The 17,765-nt window shown below is 40.3% G+C and overlaps 2 protein-coding genes across 5 annotated transcripts in view; both read right to left on the reverse strand.

Annotated features, from left to right (window-relative positions):
- Positions 1-957: 957 nt before the first annotated feature.
- c1qbp (complement component 1, q subcomponent binding protein) lies at positions 958-3,902 on the reverse strand. Of its 2 annotated transcripts, XM_054755925.1 has the most exons (6): positions 3,151-3,573; positions 2,669-2,819; positions 2,514-2,601; positions 2,347-2,442; positions 2,146-2,268; positions 958-1,426 (listed from the first exon to the last, which is right to left on the reverse strand). In XM_054755925.1, the coding sequence occupies exons 1-6, from the start codon at positions 3,398-3,400 to the stop codon at positions 1,277-1,279; spliced, it is 858 nt and encodes a 285-aa protein (XP_054611900.1). In that variant the 5' UTR covers positions 3,401-3,573; the 3' UTR covers positions 958-1,276. The 2 variants fall into 2 exon arrangements, with proteins under 2 accessions (XP_054611900.1, XP_054611899.1); XM_054755924.1 differs by having other exon boundaries at positions 2,146-2,442; positions 3,151-3,902.
- Positions 3,903-4,091: 189 nt separating this feature from the next.
- dhx33 (DEAH (Asp-Glu-Ala-His) box polypeptide 33) overlaps positions 4,092-17,765 on the reverse strand; it is a 33,367-nt gene continuing 19,693 nt past the window's right edge. The window contains exons 1-12 of one of the 3 annotated variants that reach the window (XM_054755913.1): positions 16,747-17,043; positions 15,453-15,613; positions 13,516-13,743; positions 13,250-13,420; positions 11,849-12,034; positions 11,651-11,762; positions 9,739-9,898; positions 9,557-9,645; positions 9,355-9,482; positions 8,474-8,677; positions 8,304-8,390; positions 4,092-7,915 (exon numbers count right to left, since the gene is read on the reverse strand). In XM_054755913.1, coding sequence (XP_054611888.1) covers positions 7,607-7,915; positions 8,304-8,390; positions 8,474-8,677; positions 9,355-9,482; positions 9,557-9,645; positions 9,739-9,898; positions 11,651-11,762; positions 11,849-12,034; positions 13,250-13,420; positions 13,516-13,743; positions 15,453-15,613; positions 16,747-16,957 — 2,046 coding nt within the window. In that variant the 5' untranslated portion in view covers positions 16,958-17,043 and the 3' untranslated portion in view covers positions 4,092-7,606. Of the gene's footprint in view, positions 7,916-8,303; positions 8,391-8,473; positions 8,678-9,354; positions 9,483-9,556; positions 9,646-9,738; positions 9,899-11,650; positions 11,763-11,848; positions 12,035-13,249; positions 13,421-13,515; positions 13,744-15,452; positions 15,614-16,746; positions 17,044-17,765 lie in introns of those variants that run through there. The other 2 variants (XM_054755914.1, XM_054755915.1) reach the window with 2 other exon arrangements.

Below are 17,765 nucleotides of genomic sequence, written 5' to 3' on the forward strand. Positions count from 1 at the left end.
GATTTCCCCCCTCTATAGGGTGATCATTTTCATTTCTATCAAATGATGTGGCATCATTTTGTTACTAATACATCACCCACTTATTATCAGGAAACATATTCGAGATCATTTTCCCCCAGTTTAGATCTGATGTGTTTTCCAAGTGTTCCTCTCATTTTTTTGAGCAGTTATATATATATATATATATATATATATATATATACACACACACACACACACACAGTATATTTACACATATAAAATATATTCATTTTATCAGTGACATAGCTTATTATTATGGACTGTTTCTACTTAATTACTTTGGCTGTTTTTTTTTCTTTATTTTTTACAAATATTAACGTTCTACTTGCACATTTTCTTTCTCATACTAATATGACTCATTCTCATAATATTTTGACTTTATGATCATAACATAGCATTTATCTAAAATTTCAAGTTAATTCTTTGTTAGGTTTGTTTCTTATATTGCAACTTTTTTCCTAAAATATTTCAACTACTTTTTCTGTTAATGACTTTACTCCCTTAATATTTTGTCTTTATTTTTGTAAAATTACAGCTTTTTTTCCCCGCTTTTTTTTTTTTTTTTTACTTTCAGTATTTTAATCGTATTTTTAGAATGTGCCGAGGGCCAATAAAAAAAGCACTTGCTTGTAAACGGCCCCCGGGCCACACTTTGCATACCCCTGTTCTACAAGAGATCAAAGACTGATCCAAAAAATGTAGGATTATTATTTCGGTGTTTGGAGGAGGGGGGGACGGGGGACTAATGCGCTTGGCGGGATGTCTGTGCTCTCAGAGTGCTTTTCTAGTTCTTTAAAATATATATATATATTTTTTAATGTGCACAATTTCATTTAGATTTTATTTTAGTAACTAGTAACGAGTAACTTGTTAACTAGAGGACATTGTTAACTAGGCTCTGTAAATCTGATAGAAATGTTTTAAAAAGTAGAACCGTTATTATGAAATCATTTTATTGGACATTTCATTCTGTGGTGTTGTTCTGTATGCCTGATTGCCTAAATAACTTACTTGCTCTTGGGAGAATGATGTGGTCGTAAACGTTTAAGAGAGTTGAACACTCCCAAAACTAGGAGAGAGCCAGAGTGGCTAGCATTGACATGAACATTAACATTGTCAGCATGTGTAATCTAAATAACACGACGTGGTTGACCCACTCCCCAGTCTTGCTTTAGAGTGGCCCAAAGTTCTCGCAGCGCTGCAGCTGCAACTGGTGGACTGGACATGACAGACGTGTGTCTCTTCTAGAAATATATTAGTTACATTTAACAAAGCTTTTGAGATCTTCAAGGAATTTGATGTACTCTTGATGCTCGATGGCAGTGCTCAGTTCCATCAGTTCATCAGCAAAGGTGTTGTCGACGCCCCGGTCAGCCAGAAAGTCCATCATGTGGTCATAGAGGTCCTGAAAAGCAACAACTAAAACTGTCACAATTGTTTCGTTTTTTTTGTAATTGGATTATTTTGTGGCTCCACACTGACCCTCAAGGAACCTTCCATTTAACTCATTCAATACCAAAGACGTAGTTTTTTGTTGTTTTTATAAACCCAAACGCCCGATCCCAAACGTGTTTATACATCTTTTACGTTTTGTTGGCGCGAGAGGCAAAAATAGGTAACGACGCAACAATTTTAAGACATAAAAACGGCCACGAGGTGGCAGAAGTCCATTTGATAAGAGCTCGGCGGAGATCACGTGGACGGAAAAAAAACACACACGACAGGAAGGAGGAAGTGAGAGCGTGCAGAAGGTTACGCATTGTAGGGAAATTTTACCGCATGCACACGCGTGCGCACACATGCACACACAGTTCAGTTCCAAATGTGAGAACTGTAAATAGTTCGTTGTGTTATATTTGTAAATAAATTGTTATTTTAATGTAAAAGAAGCCTTTTTTGTGTTATGTTCGTATAGTTGTTTAGACATTTGAGCTGTAGCACAAGCAAAAAATATGTGTCAAGCCAGAGAACAGAGTATTCATAACACAAGACGCGCACCATATTGTACGCCAATGGAAAATATATGCAAACAGAGGCAAAACTGCGGCATAAATTTTCAACGGATACCAAAAAGCAGGCGAACCGGGGTGTACGCTAACCGGCGTTCCACTTGTCAAAACTCACGTCATTCAGAGAGTCTTTAGTGAGTGTGTAGCTGGTCTCTTTCCAGTCTTCATCACCCTCTGGCTGGAAGCTGACCTCACAGATGCCAAAGATGTCACTCTCCTCTCCTTCGCCGTGACCCATCTGGAAACAGCAGCTCAGGTTTGACGTGCTGCCACCGTGCATGCGGTTTACAATGTACGTCGCGTGTGTGTGAGGTACCTCATCTTGCAGGAACTGGCAGTCGATCACCAGGCTGTGTTTGGCAGCCTGTTTTGTTACTTCAACAACAAAGTTGGGTGTTGACAAAATTTCCACCTGTGGAGATAAGCACAGTACTTTTTACTTTAAAGTTACAATAAAAAAAAAACAACTATGACTTCTGTTACCTCCTCTCCTGACTTCTGCTGTCCTTCGTCTGCCTCTTCTGCAAAGTTGGGAAGGATGCTGTTGTTGACATTGAAGGTGACAGTAATTCTAAAGAACAGAGAAGACGAACACGTTAAAGAGTCGCATGAAGCGCAGAATAAAACAACAGTCCTACTTTTCCGCAGCAGCGTGTTTCGTTAGTTGAGCCTCTGTGCCGTCCAAAGTCAGTTGCCAACCTCCAGACATCTTTGGCAAGGTTTCACTTTTCTGGATTTTTTTCTCCTCTTTGATTTCATCAAAGAGAAACTGCCCAAATGCTTTGTCACCTGTAGTAAAAAATAAATAAATAAAAATGTCTGAAAATTATGACTTTTTCTTGGCTCTTACAGCTACAAAAATAAAAGAGCTTGACTTTTCAATGAAATGGCTTTATAAGAATAGGCTATTCTGCCCATTAGTGTACACATTATGTAGCACGATTCAAGGTGAACGCTAACAAGCTAGTGCTAACATTATCTTGCGGTCACTTAATTGACTTTCCACGTGTATTTCCGTTACCGCGTGAATAAGCATGAACTCAAATGACAATTTTAACGATCAACTCCAGCGTTACGCCGGCTAGCAAGACAGCCTACAACTGCCAAACAGTAAATTTACCCTCTGTGTGCAGTCCACCGCATCCGCACGACGCCGAAGGATTCAACACTTTGGAAGTGAACAGCTTTGGCCTGTACCCAGACGCTCCGCTGCCACTCATCATCCAGAGGGACCGGGTGAAGGGTCTGGCAGTGGCCCGGCTTGGTGCGTATAGTGTTGGGCAGCTGAGCGGAAGAGCCCGTGCCGTGGATGTGGTAGCGGTCGGAAGGCGAAAAGCGGCCGCCGCCGCACGAACAACTGACTTAAGCATTACAAGGTAGAATATTAAGAAACGTTTAACAACAGAGTAGATTGTTTTTCACTACCAAAACCACCGACACGCCGTTCTTGCTAGCACTGGAGGCGGTTACTAGTGCAGCACACGTGCCGAAGGACACATTGACCTGTCGTAACTATGACCTTTACGCCGGAAGTAATATGTCATGGAGCGGATGTAGAATACTAAAGAGAATACACGACGCATAAAAGAAAAATACAATTTTCTGTACACACATGTAAATTTGTATACAACATTTTCGAGAAATTTGCGTTCCTCGCAACGGCTATTTTCCTTTTTATCCTCCGCCCCCCTTCCTGCCCCAAACACAATGGGACTTTTAATCATGCCAATGTAAAATCGTTCAGGCTAACGTCCAAAACATACAGAGCCCATGAGGAAAAAAAATGATGGGTTAAAAAAGACCGATTTTTGCGAGAACTCGCAAAACTTTTGCGAGACGACGCGAAACTGTTTACATTGAGAGTATTGTACTTCCGCTACTTTCGGCTTCCGAGCGGATGTTTGCTTTGGAACTTCAAATTAAGAGCATCACATCGAGTTTCTGATATGACTGTTTACTTATAGGCCAAGCACACAAGTGAAAGAATCCGACGTATGGCCAATCAATGCATTTCCTTTCGATTCCCAGTACTCAAAGACATGTGTTTCCAGGAACACTAGATAGGACTGGATGTTAGCATTTTATTTTCAAAAGACGAGCCGAATAACCATCACAGAATTGATCTTGTTCTTATAGAGGCAGTATCACTTTATACCTCTGCAGTTGTGCATGGGGAAATGCTGAAGATGGAAATTAAATGATGCATTTCCAGCCGATTTCCGCTATGTGGAGGCCAGCTATGACCGGAAGTGTGTCCTGTAGCGTCACAGTTTTGCGGGATAACCCCAGAAAAAAAAAGTTATTGCGGGGTCCCGCAAAAATTCTGCGAGGTCTCGCTAAAATTCGTCTTTTTTAAAAATAATAAATAATTTTGTGTATGTATGACAATGCAGAATTGCACCTACATTACATTTGACAAACAAAACCAAAAAAATCTTGATACAGTATACAAATTCAAAATAACCCAATTCAAATGCAATACTTTAATATAAGTAAAAGACATGCATCTCATATGTGGTTTTCACAGCGTAAGAAATAACGTGTAGTTACAGTATATACTGTACAATCCTGAGCCTCGTGTACAAAAACAACAAAAGATGCTTATCATTTACATTCTACAAAGTGCAAAAGACCTGAGGAGTCAGATCATTGTTCATAATCTACGTGCATTGCATACATCTGCTACAACTGTAGGTTTTCAGCTGAATGCACACTATCAAAAGGTAGAATTAGATGACATTCACATGCTTCTTTTATTATTTAGAAAAGGTGTAAAAAAAACAAACTAAAATAAATAAATAAAGAGCATGCACAAGTGCGTGCTGACGTAGGCCGATTAAAAAAGGAAGATCATGTCTGTTTGACATGCAAGAACATCCACTACCCACAACAAGTACGGGGATATTTGGCTTTCCGGTGAAATTGCAGAACAAAGCTAAAATGCACCTTCTTTTGAACGCACACGTCCAACCTTCCAATACTTTTTGCACAATCTGCTGCTCTCCGACAAGGAGCCAAAGGGAAAATTCACAAAAACACTGAACATTTCCCATTTTGTGAGTAGTAATGTTTGTGAATACAACATGGTCTGAAACAAATCTACAGCCATGGCCTACATGTGATCTGTTCTAAACCGCTTTGTATGAATTCAATACAAGACATGGCCAACGTTTGTCTGAAGCAGCGAGGGCCACATAGTGAAAAGCCAAAGGATGCAAGGGCCACTTTGACATTTTACAAGGCAACACATGTAGATATGCTAAGAAGTGATACACTGTCTATTTCAAGAAAAAACTTTGTGATGTAAGTGAAAAAGCCCATCATGATCATCAATTTCCCTCTTTTTTCCCCACTTTTGATTTTTTTTTAAATTTTTCCAAATATTTCAACTTAAATAATCTTTATAAATTTTCTTTTTGTAATAGTATGACTTTATTCCTATAATATAACATTTTTCCCCAACTTAATTTTCCAAAAATTACAACTTTGTTTCTCATATTACAACTAAAAAAAAAAACAAAACAACAACCCCTTTTTCAACTCTGTGTCACTAAAATGACATTATTATTCCTCATAGTGTGTGTTTATTCTCGTAAAAACTGCGACTTTTTCCCCCCTCGTTAGAATACGACTCCATTCTCGGAAAATGACCGTTTTATTCCATTTGTGCTGTTTTAATCTGCCAGCTACTTGGCCTTTCTTCTTGCAATTATGACTTTATTCCCGTAATATTTTGGCTTTATTGTCGTAACGGTCAACATTTTTCCACAACCTAATTTTCCAAAAATTACATCTTTATTTTGTTTGTCATATTATGACTTAAAAAAATAAAGTTTTTCTTAAATATTTCAACTTCATGCTACTAAAATGAGATAATTATCTTCATAAAACTACGTTATTCTCGTAAAATTACGACCTTATTCCCCTGATATAACTTTTTACCGAACCTAATTTTCCAAAAAATTCCAACTTTATTTTCTTTTGTTTCTCATATTACGACTTTTAACAAATATATAATTTTCCAACTGGATATTACTAAAATAACATAAATTTTCCTCATATGAGTTTATTCTCCTAAAATTGACTTTTTTCTTGTTAGAATACGATGTTTTACTCTTAATATTTTTGACATTATTCTTGTCAAATAACAGCTGTTTTTTGTCAATTTCTGCTGTTGCTTAAATTTACCAACTATTTCAACTTTCTTGTAATTTTTCTTCTCGGAATTCCAACTTTATTCCCATAATATTTTTACTTTATTCTTGTGACATTTAAACTTTTTCAGCAACCTCATTTTCCAAAAAATGTTTTGTTTGTTTCTCATAAAGTTACAACTTAAAAAAAAAATTAAACAATATGCTACGAATACGACATTTTTCCTGAGTTTATTTTCATAAAATCTATTTTTTTTCCTCATTAGAATGACTTTTTTTGTCTTAATATTTTGACTTTATTCTTGTAAAATTACAGCAGTTTTTTTTTCTCAATTTTGGTTGTTTTACTTTTCCAACGATTTAAACTTTCTCTTTTCGTATTTTTCGTAATTATGACTTTATTCTAGTCATGTAACTTTTTCCGCAACGTAATTTTCCAAAACTGACAACTTTGTTGTTTTGCTTATTTGCCATAAAATTACAACTTAAAAAAAAACAAACATTTTCAATGCTATGCTACTAAAATAACATTTTCCGCCTCATGATATTATGAGTTCATTCTCATAAAATTGGGTGTTTTTGCTCATTAGAATACAACTTTTTACTGTTAATATTTTGACTTTATTCCTTTACAATCACAGCTGTTTTTTTTCCCAATTTCTGCTGCTGTTGTTTTAGTTTTCCAACTATTTCACCTTTCTTCTTGTAATTTTTCTTCTCGTAACGATGACTTTATTCCCATATTTTGACTTGATTTTTGTAACATTATAACTTTTTCCGCCACCTAATTTACCCAAAAATTACAACTTTGTGTCTTTTTTGTTTCTCATATTAAGACTTCAAAAAAGTATTTTTTTTCTTGAATATTTCAGCTTAACGCTACTAAAATTATTTTTCCACCTAATACGACGACGTTATTCTCATAAAATTGTGACTTTTTCCTCGTGAGATTACAACTCTTTTCACTTAATATTTTGACTTTATTCTTCTTTAATTGATTGATTTAATTAACAGATTTTTCCATTTTTTGCTGTTTTTTTTTTTTTTTTACAGTTTCCTTGTTAAATTATATTTTTAGAACGTGCCGGGGGCCACACTTGGTCACCCCCGGTCTAAATAACAAGCTTTCTTTGGAAGTTCGACAATTATTTCCATTTGGATTCTAATGATTTTAAGATTAAAAAAAAAAAAAGCACGTACAATATTCGTCTTCCGTGAGACGACAAGCAAACGTTGCAAGAAAAAGTGTGGAGCTGCTGAGTGCTGCCTTTTGGCAACATTTGAATCGGTGGAAAGTAGCGAGGCATGGATGTGCAGACACTGACTTACAGTAAGACTCAGTAAGCGGGAGGTAGTGCCATCCATCACCGTCATAGTCCTTCACATCCCTGCGTTGGCCACTCATACTGCACTCTCAGGTGGTTAGCTCTTGGTGAGATGTAGTTTCCGGCCAAAGTACTCTGGGGCGGCATCCAGCAGCCAGTCGGCGTCGACTAGACACAAGTCCCTCATGTAGCAGCGTGAGGTGTGCAGCAGCTCGTTGAAGACCACGTACGCTGGCTTGGCCTGGAAGAGGACAGAGGAAGGGTGGATGGCTACCGGCTGGTGAGCGTCCAGGGCTAAATAGCTGCCGTCGGGTTGAAGCTCTGCGGCGTTGATGAACATCCCGTGGGCGAGGCACTGGCGGACCTTGCCTGTGTCCGCGCCGCATGACTCCAGCTTTAAATTCAGCTGACGGAACAAGCAGGACAAAATTCATTAGCATTCAGTAAAATACATTCTTCACTCATTTAATATGAAAAATGTATTTATACGTTTTTACAAACCCCAACGCCCGATCCCTCTTTTAGGTTTCTTTGCATGAGAGGCAAAAGAGGTGATGATGCAACTCTCCACTAATGCATTTCACTTCAGCGCAATTAAGCCATAAAAACGGCCACAAGGTGGCAGAAGTGCATTTGATAAGAGCTCGGCAAGGATCATGTCAATGGAAGGAAGAACGCACACGCACACACACACACACACACACACACACACACACACACACACACACACACACACACACACACACACACACACACACACTTCAGCTTGAGGAAGAAAACTGTTGCAAAGGTACCTTAAGGCAGATTTCTCTGAGTTGAGCTTGGACCTCTTTCACGAGGCCCATGTTCCTGCTGTTGACAAAGTTCTCCCGACACCACTCCTTTAAAAAGACACACAGCAGATTGTCGAGTAGCTCAACAGAGTCCGATATTCGCCACGGCTTATCAACGCCACCGAGCTCACCTTATTCCCGCTGACTTTCTTGAACGCTCTGTAGATGTTGAGGAGCGTCATGTGATCCCCTTCGCTGGATGTGAACTTCTTGCGTGCGGCAAGCACTTCCTCTCGCCGTGCCGGGGGGTTGTATAACACCGTGTCCACCGACAGCAGAGACACGATGCTCAAAATCTCCTCTGAGCAGGAGAAGCTGGGGGACAGCAGGATGGTCTACACAGCAGCCAAGAGTCAACGTGAAGGTTTGTTGCAGTTGAACTCATATAGCCGTGGAAAAAAGGATGAGAGCACCCTTGTTTCTTCAGTTTCTTGTTCATTTTAAAGCCTGATTCAACCAAAGGTACCTTTGTTTGGACAAATAGAACCATGACAACAAAAATAGCTCATAAAAGTTCAATTTTTTGGCAGTGTAATGCTATAGCTATTCATGTAAGAACTTATGATCAAGAAAGGCATGGAAGTTGCTAGATATATATATACACATATATATAGCTGATATAATATATACATATAAGAAACAAGGGTGCTCTGACCATTTTTTCCATGCCTGTATATATATATATATAAAAATGCATCTCAGTTTTGTGATATAGGTTTAAAAATATATATATTTTTTTAATTTTCCAAATTATTCAACTTCCCTCTTCAATAATATTGTACATTTTCTTTTGGTAATATTTGGGCTTTACTCCCATAACGTTATCATTTTTCTTTAATATTTCAACTCTGTGTTTCTCATAAAGTTACAACTTTTTCTCATTTAAGATTTTGCCTTTCCATTTGCTGCTGCTGTTGTTTTTTTTCTTTTCTTGTTAATTTTTTTTATTTTCAGAATTTGCTGCAGGCCGCACTGTGGACACCCGTGATATATTACTTCCTCGAGGTACTACCTTGGCATATCTGGGCTCCAGAGGGAAGTTGGACATCCTCTTTCCCAAAGCAGTGAGGAGAACGTGGCCCTCGTTTCTTTCCACAGCCCCCAGCAGCTCTAAATGCGCCACAGCTGAGCCAATGGCCTCTGTGGTACAGCAGAGACATTGCAGGTCACCGGACGGCGAAATGCTCTGTGGTTCGTGACCTGCTGCGTCTTACCTGGCGAGGGCTTAGACATGAACTCAAAATTCATGACATCTTGAATCCCTAACGCCATGAGCTGCAGCATCACACTGGCTAAGTTACACCTACAAAAACAGCAGAATGAGACTGTGGACTTTATAGATTTAAAAAACAAACAAACAAACAAACAAACAAACAAACAAAAAAAACACTCTTACCTCTGAATCTCGGGCACAGTCATCGGGATGAAGTTGTCAAATTCCTGCTCAGTGTAAAGACGATAGCAAAATCCCGAGTCCTCCCTGCCAGAACGGCCTGCTCGCTGCCACGCCTGCGCTTTGGAAACTCTCTGCACTGTCAGGACCTCCAAGCCGCTGTCTGAAAAAGACACAAGCTTCAACAATTAGACCATCGCACACGGTTCAGCCAATGCAACACATTCAATGCACACTCTGGGACTGTGTGATACTAAAAAGGAAGCTCAACACTTCACAGAAAAGAAATGTGTTTATTTACAGTAAATAATGAGGAGTACTGTAAAAAAAAAAAAAAATTTAATTCAAACATTACGCATCTAAATAATTTATGAGGAATGACCATGAAAGTAGCATAAAGACAATCACCACACTGACTGAGTGGAGATCCGCTATGTAAATTAAGTATAATCTATCTTAGAAATAAAAGGCAAAATAGCTCACCTCGCCCTTCTCTTCATCAAAGAAGCTCTAATATTGGTGAAAGTTGAAGAGTGCTGGCATATGCATCAAAAATCACGTGGACAGTCTGCCTCACTGCATTGATTTGGCCGAGAGACCCCCCAACAATTCACGTTTTGGCCACGTGGGGGCAGCAAAACCTTTTACTTATTTTACCAGCATAGTGTGTGTGTTCGTGAGACTAAATGCAAAAGTCCTTACATTTACTGATGTGATACACCAATGGCCACTTTTGCCGCGTATTAAATGTAATGGGACGTCAGCCTCTTCACACATTGCTGCAAATGCTGCAATGCTTGTGGTTAAGCAACAAGTAGTCATGTTATTAACTTATTCAATCCCAAAGACGCACTTTCACCAAACGATCACACATGACAGGAAGGAGGCAGTGAGAGAGCGTGGAGGAGTGTAGCGTGCACAAGGATACACATTGCAGGGACGTTTTAATGCACGTGCACGCGTGTACACACATAACCGAGTTCCAAATGTGAAAACTGTAAATAGTTCTTGGTGTTAAAACAAGCCTTTTTGTGTTGTTTATGTTGGTATAGTTGTTGTGTTCTATGGCTATATAAACATGCAACCTACCAAAAGAAAGACTAGACTCCTGCCTTCTACCTTTTTGCGTTCTTTAGTAATCAGCAGTAGAACATAGGTAAGTTTCAGGAAAATATCAGTTCCTGACTAAAACAGGGAGAAAACCAGCTTTTTGTGAAAAGATACATTTCAAGCATAACTTTCACTTGGACACAAATATTTGTTGCTTTTGTGACAACTCAACTATATCTCAACAACTATACCAACATAAACAACACCAAAAACATCAAAATAACAACTTATTTACAAACACCATAACTTATACGTGTGCACGTGCACGTGTTAAAATTTCCCTAAAATGCGTCACCTTCTGCACGCTACACTCGTCCACCTTCTTGCACTTCCTCCTTGCCGTCATGTGTGTTTTTTCCATTCTCATGCCGAGCTCTTATCAAATGCACTTCTGCCACCTTGTGGCCATTTTTATGGCTCAAAACTGCTCCAAAAAGGGACATCCATTCGTGAGCAGTTGCGTCATCACCTCTTTTTGCCTCTCGTGCAAAAAAATGTAAAAGAGTGACCGGGCGTTCGTGTTTATAAAAACTCACAAATTCGTCTTTGGTACTGAATGAGTTAATGTCGACTTGTAACTTGCCAGCTGAAAAAGTGTGTGCACCCTCGATATACACATATAACGCACATACTGTAAATAGTCATATTTTCTATGTTTATAGTAGGAGGTAGATCTTTGGGACTTGGTCATTTTAAAAGTAGCTCGCAGGCTGAGAAAGTGTGAGCACCCCTGGTCTCCAGGCCACCACCCAAATGCTAACAGAAAATGATCATTTTAAGTCAAAGAATAAATGTGTTATCTTACCAGGATTAAAACGCTTGGCCTTCACCATGCCTGTGTCTATGACGTATTTGATCCCAGAGATTGTAACTGATGTCTCTGCTATGTTGGTCGACAAGATCACCTTCCTACAACCCTGGAAAAAATGGAAAGAGAAGCACATTGCATTGATGCTAAAATCATAAAGAGACCTGGACTCATTCTTTTGGTTAGTACCGTTACCTTTGGAGCCGGCTGAAAGACCCGGAGCTGCTGGGTCGGGGGCAACGAGGCATACAGAGGGAGGACCACCATGGGTCCACAGTTGTCTGGCAGATGCTTGGCAATGTCTCGGCATGTCCTTGCGAGAGCTTCGATCTCCTCCTGGCCCGTCATGAAGACCAAGATATCGTGTGATGGAGGTGCTTCCTGCACAAAGACGAGACAGCTACGGTGTCAAGAAGTCTCACAAGCACCACTTTCAAGAAAACACATACAGTGTGTCACAAAAGTGGGGACATGCCTCACATTTTTGCATATATGCCATCTTTTCATGGGTCAACACTACAGAAACGACACTTTGATAGACTATAAATTTACTGTCCCTCCAAATACCTCAACACACATCCATTAATGTCTACACCTCTGGCAACCGGAGCGAGTACACCCCTACGTTAAACTGTACTGTTTGGGCCCAGTTAGCCTGTTTCCCCACGGGGGTCATGTGACTTGTTAGTGTTACAAGATGTTAGGTGTGGATGAGCAGCCGGTGTGTTAAATGTGGTGTAATCACTCTCATACCAGTCACAGGAAGTTCAACATGGCACCTCAAGGCAAACAACTCTGTGAGGATGTGGAAAAACGAACTGTTGCGCTACAGTAAGATGTTCTAGGCCAGGGGTGTCCAAAATGTTTCCAGCGAGGGCCACGTAGTGAAAAATGGAAGGCTGCAAGGGCCGCTTTGAGTACGTCCTTGCACCTGATGAAGTCCTGCCAACATTTGGGTAACTATGCTTCTGACCTGTCCTTCAAGGTGGCACCTGCGGCAGACTGCTACAGGTCACTTTCAGCAGTCTTCCTCGAGTTTTCCACCACACCAACTATTTCAAACTTTCTTCTTGTAAATTTCTTTCTCGTAATTATGACTTTAGTCCCTTAATATTTTGACTTTATTCTCATAATGCAACTTTTCCCGTAACTTCATTGTCCAAAAAATATCAACAATATTTGTTGTTTTATTTGTTTCTCGCAATATTTGGACTTTTTTCTTGAATATTTCAACTTCATGCTACTAACATGTTGTTGTTCCTCAGAATACAACCACGTTACTCGCCGAAAACTATGACTTTTTCTATTTAGATTACAATTTCTTCTCTTAATATTTTAACTTTATTGTCAAATTACTGCTGATTTTTCCATTTTTGCTGGGTTTTTTTTTTAAATGATCTTGTGAAATTATTGTTTTTGGAATGTGCCACGGGCCAAAGAAAAGCAGCTGAGGGCCGTGGATGGCCCACAGGCCGCACACCCCTGTTCTAGGCCATGGGAAGATTGCCAAACATCGTGAAACAAGGGCTGCAACTGCAATTATTTGAAATCTAGTTGTATGCATTCTTCCCACAGGAAGCAGATATGGAAGACTACCTGGTGTATCTGGAACACGGAGACAAGGGCAGCTTGCAGATAGTCGGACTGAGGCTGCTTGGTGTAGTAGATTTGAATGGGGTGTTGTCTGCCTTCCAGGTAGAGTACAGGTGACTTGTTGAAGTATTCAGAGAACAGGTCCACATCCATTGTAGCTGACATCACTATGACCTGAGCGGATGAAACAGAAGAAAAGCATTTAGAGATAAGAATAAAGCTAAAAAAATATGCAGGGAGCAAACGGGGTGAGAAGGGTACCCTGTTACCTTCAGAGGAATCTTCTCAAGTTCTTTGCGCCTGCGCTGCGCCGTCTTAACCACTCCGAAGAGCACATCCGTGTGGACTGTGCGCTCATGGGCTTCATCCAGGACTACTACAGTGTAGCGCAGCAGTAAGGGGTCACCAATGGCCTCACGCAGAAGCATGCCGTCTGTCATGAACTTCAGCTTGGTCTCAGGGGACGTGATATCCTCAAAACGCACCGAGTAACCCACCTGGCAACATGTTGTGGCACAATATTAGCAAACAAATATGACGATGGCTGGATTTAAGGCACACGTCACTGGTGAGGGATGGGTGTTTGCTGGCTGAGAGTAAATGCTGACAATGTCAAACTTGACCAAACTAGCATTTCTTGCATTTTGTTTATGGTCAAAAAAGATTGTTGAAAAATGTAGAAAAATAACTGTAATTTGAAAAGTAACTGTAACTCCGCTCCAGCAATCCCTCGCCTCCCTTTCGTGACTTCACTCCATCATGGCTTTTTCCAAAATATATTCATTAATAAATCATCACTGTTTCCTGTCAGTCATAAAAATATGACTATTTAAGCAAACTGTACATTTTTTTGCCTAGATTAAGCATTTCAAGCATAAAAACGGCTAAATGGACTAAAACGCAAATAAAAAGGCATTCAGAAGAGGCATTCAAAGACGTTGTGATGGTATGTAAGATTCTACACCGGTCACTAGGTGTCTGTAATGTTACACCGATGAGACAACAGCCACCGCAGGAAACACCGTACCAAACAGGAAGTAATAAAAGAACAAGAAACTCTCCCAATACTAACATGTGCGAGCCTATATTGCGTCTTATTTTTGTCTTAAATGTCTTATTATGTCTACTATATTGGGTAACACGCATGTGAAGGTATTTCACGTTCAGAGTGCTCTAATTATGCTAAAAACCACATTTAGGAGGTTGTAAACAGCTTTTCTATAGTCTAACTACAAAAATAGTCTATTTATAAATAAGGAACCCTACTTTGCGGCCATTCACTTATCAGGGTCGGGTGTGGAACCAATTAACCGTGATAAACGAGGGATTAATTTAATATTTTAACTTGTTTTCAGCTCGTTGCAAGTTTTAAGGCCAGGGTTTATGTATTTATAATTACATATTTATTTATATATATATATGTTTCGTTTGGTGCTTTCAAGGAGCGCCAAACAAAGTGCTGAACTTGACGGAAATCAGTGAGGCATCAAGACATAAACGTAAAGATTGGGGGTGTGTGTCGGGGGGGTTAACCAGTGGTCCACATGTGCCGCCGTCTTAGGGTGAATCAGATGAGTTTTCTGCAGAAAAAACAAGCCTATTTTCGGAAGGAAAAACTGTCTTCAACCAAAAACCTGCTCATTTGAGGGTGCTGTGAACGCTGAATCACGCATGTGCAGGGATTCATTGTATTCCACGACGTAGCCCTCCATTGCGCATTCCCATATCTACACCCCCCCATGCACCTGTGTTTTGGTCCTGATAAAGATGGCATAACTACGTCTCCGTCTCGCTCTCCAGCGGGACACTTGTGTCAGGCTGCTCGGTGATCTGTCGTTCTCCTTCTACAGAATAAAATGTCGGACAGTATTGATGTCTTCTTTCCGCTGGTGCAGAGAGAAATTTTCCACAACAATTTGGTGTCAGAAGTGGGATTCTACCCCTTCGCAATTCTCTGCATTTACTGATAATACGTTTATTTCCTACATTTATTTCTCATGTCCTCATATTACATTTTCTAACAGGGAAATAAAAAGATGAATGTGTCAAAGACTAATAGATTTTTTTTTTACCTTATCTTACTTACTGATATCATTTCTGTCTCTACATGCTCTCTGTATCGCATTTGTACTTTCATTTTGTGAAATAATCTGAAGCCGTGAAGAGGGACAGAATTGCAGAAAAGAGGACCATTCTGCTGACGTACCAGCTTGCCGAGCTGCGTCCCCTTCTCTTCTGCCACCCTTCCGGCAAGCGAGATGGCAGCCACTCGGCGGGGCTGAGTGACGGCAACTAGGCCCTGGCGTCCGATCCCAGCCTCGTACAGATACTGGGGAATCTGCGTGGTCTTCCCTGAGCCGGTCTCGCCTGGCAAGAAAGGTTGGGTCCGGTCACACATTACACATCAAGAAGATGACAGAAAGATTTCACGCTTTCATGTATGCTGGACGCATGGACGATACTACAAATGTGAGTCCAGTCGTCCCTCGCCATATCGTGGTTCAAACATGACTCCCTCACTCTGTTGCGGTTTTGCAAACATGACGCTGTTCCATGCTTGACTACGGCTTATTATTAGTCAAAAATATGCTTATTGAAGTGAATTGTAACTATTTGCTGCACAAATTAAGCATTTCCAAGCATACAGTCAGGTGATCGGGAAGACCTGGGTTTGAATCTCTCGGCCCAAATCAGCTGGGATAGGCTCCAGCATACCCCCGTGACCCTCGTAGGCTAGGCGGCATAGAAAATTGATGGATAACAATGACACGGATCACTGTTGCGGTCACAGCCCACAACAAGCTCAAACTCCACTCTGAACCCCGACACCACTTCCTGTCCGTGGTTGATTCTGCTCCCCTACAAGGTAAACTCTGATACTATACTGGGTAATATGACCATAAAGGTGACTATATGGATGCTATTTTGTGTGTAGATGGCTCTAATCATGTGGGGAAAAACTATTTCGAAGGTCGTAGGCAGGTTTTCTATGCCATAACTACAAAAATAATACATTTATAAAGCAATCCTACTTCGCGGAAGGGTCTGCAACCAATTGACCGCGATGAACGAGGAATTGCGCATACGGGGAAATGATGTTGATACCGATACTTGAGGCTCATTGAATTCATATTAACACAACACAATACAATACAATAGCAGCAAAACATTACAACACGATTCTCTTCTTGATTTTTACTCCATCCAACTGTTTGAGGAAAATAAAGTGCAAAACAACTACACACAAGTAAAAAGCACGATTGTCTCTCACTCAATTAATTTAGCTTTTTACCCCCAAAGCCCACAAATAACGGGTATTGGTGTAAATAAGCATCGAAGGGGATAGACAAATATCCCATCAGGCTAGTATCACCCACCACTATTGATAACACACGTGAACAATTCGGTTTCCGTGCTCATTTTTATGACATCACGGAATTAAAAAGCAAAACAGCTCAAAGCAAAACATTTCTTCACAGCACTGAACTAACAAGGTTTACCTATGAGGATTGCATTGTGAAGCTGTCTCAGTTGGCTCACAAGCTGAGTCCTGGCTTGGTAAATAGGAAGTTGTTTCCTTTGGACTTCAATCGGCGTGGTGGCTTTTACCTTCCCAGGCAGCAGCATGCCAGGTTTCTGCTTGTCGAGGCGGAAGAAAACGGACGCCGGCTTAAATTTTTTAGCCGGAGGATGATCGGGATCATAGGGCATGATCTCGAAAATAAGCTTCCCTGAGAGCACAAGCAGTCTTCTCTCTGCGGTTGTTTTGCTAACGCTTAAAAAAATGGCCCACGAGGTAAAAATCGTCGCATGTGTTTGACGTCACAATTCATTTCACACCCTGAATTTGGACTGCCAGGTTTATCTCGCGGGCAGTGATGGATTGTCTGCCTTTAGAAAATGAATGTGCAGTTTTGCCACGGTTAGAGATATATTTCTAAAAAAAAAGTTCATTGTCGTGGTTTGGATGACGGGTGAGCTGGAGCCTTTCCCAGCTGACTTTCCAGCCGACGAGAGGTGGGGTACACCCATGATTAGTCAATAGCCAATCACAAGGCACAAACATATAAACCATTGCCTATGGACAAGTTACAGCAAAGGTGCCTAAGCTTTTTCCACTGAGGGCCACATACTGAAAATCAAAGGATTCGGGGTGCCACTTTGATATTTTTTATGTATTAAAAATATATGATATATATATATATATATATATATGTAAAGACAAAAGCTTTGTTTTATTGTTAGTTATTTGTATCCTTTTTGCTCTATTTTGTCTGGGCTTTTTTGGTTTAATTTTATTTCTACAATGTGCCGCGGGCAATATAAAACAAGCAGCGGGTCGCAAACAGCCCCCAGGCAGCACTTTGGACACCCCTTGTGTAGAGTCTCCAATTAAGCAAACATGCATATTTTTAGAATATACCCAGAGAAAACCCACGCACGCACAGGGAGGACACGCAAGCAGGCCAGCCACCACCTTGCGCAAAAGAAATAAACAGAACGACTCAAAACAAGACTA

Source organism: Dunckerocampus dactyliophorus, chromosome 16 (genome assembly GCF_027744805.1).
Source record: "Dunckerocampus dactyliophorus isolate RoL2022-P2 chromosome 16, RoL_Ddac_1.1, whole genome shotgun sequence".
NCBI lineage: Eukaryota > Metazoa > Chordata > Actinopteri > Syngnathiformes > Syngnathidae > Dunckerocampus > Dunckerocampus dactyliophorus.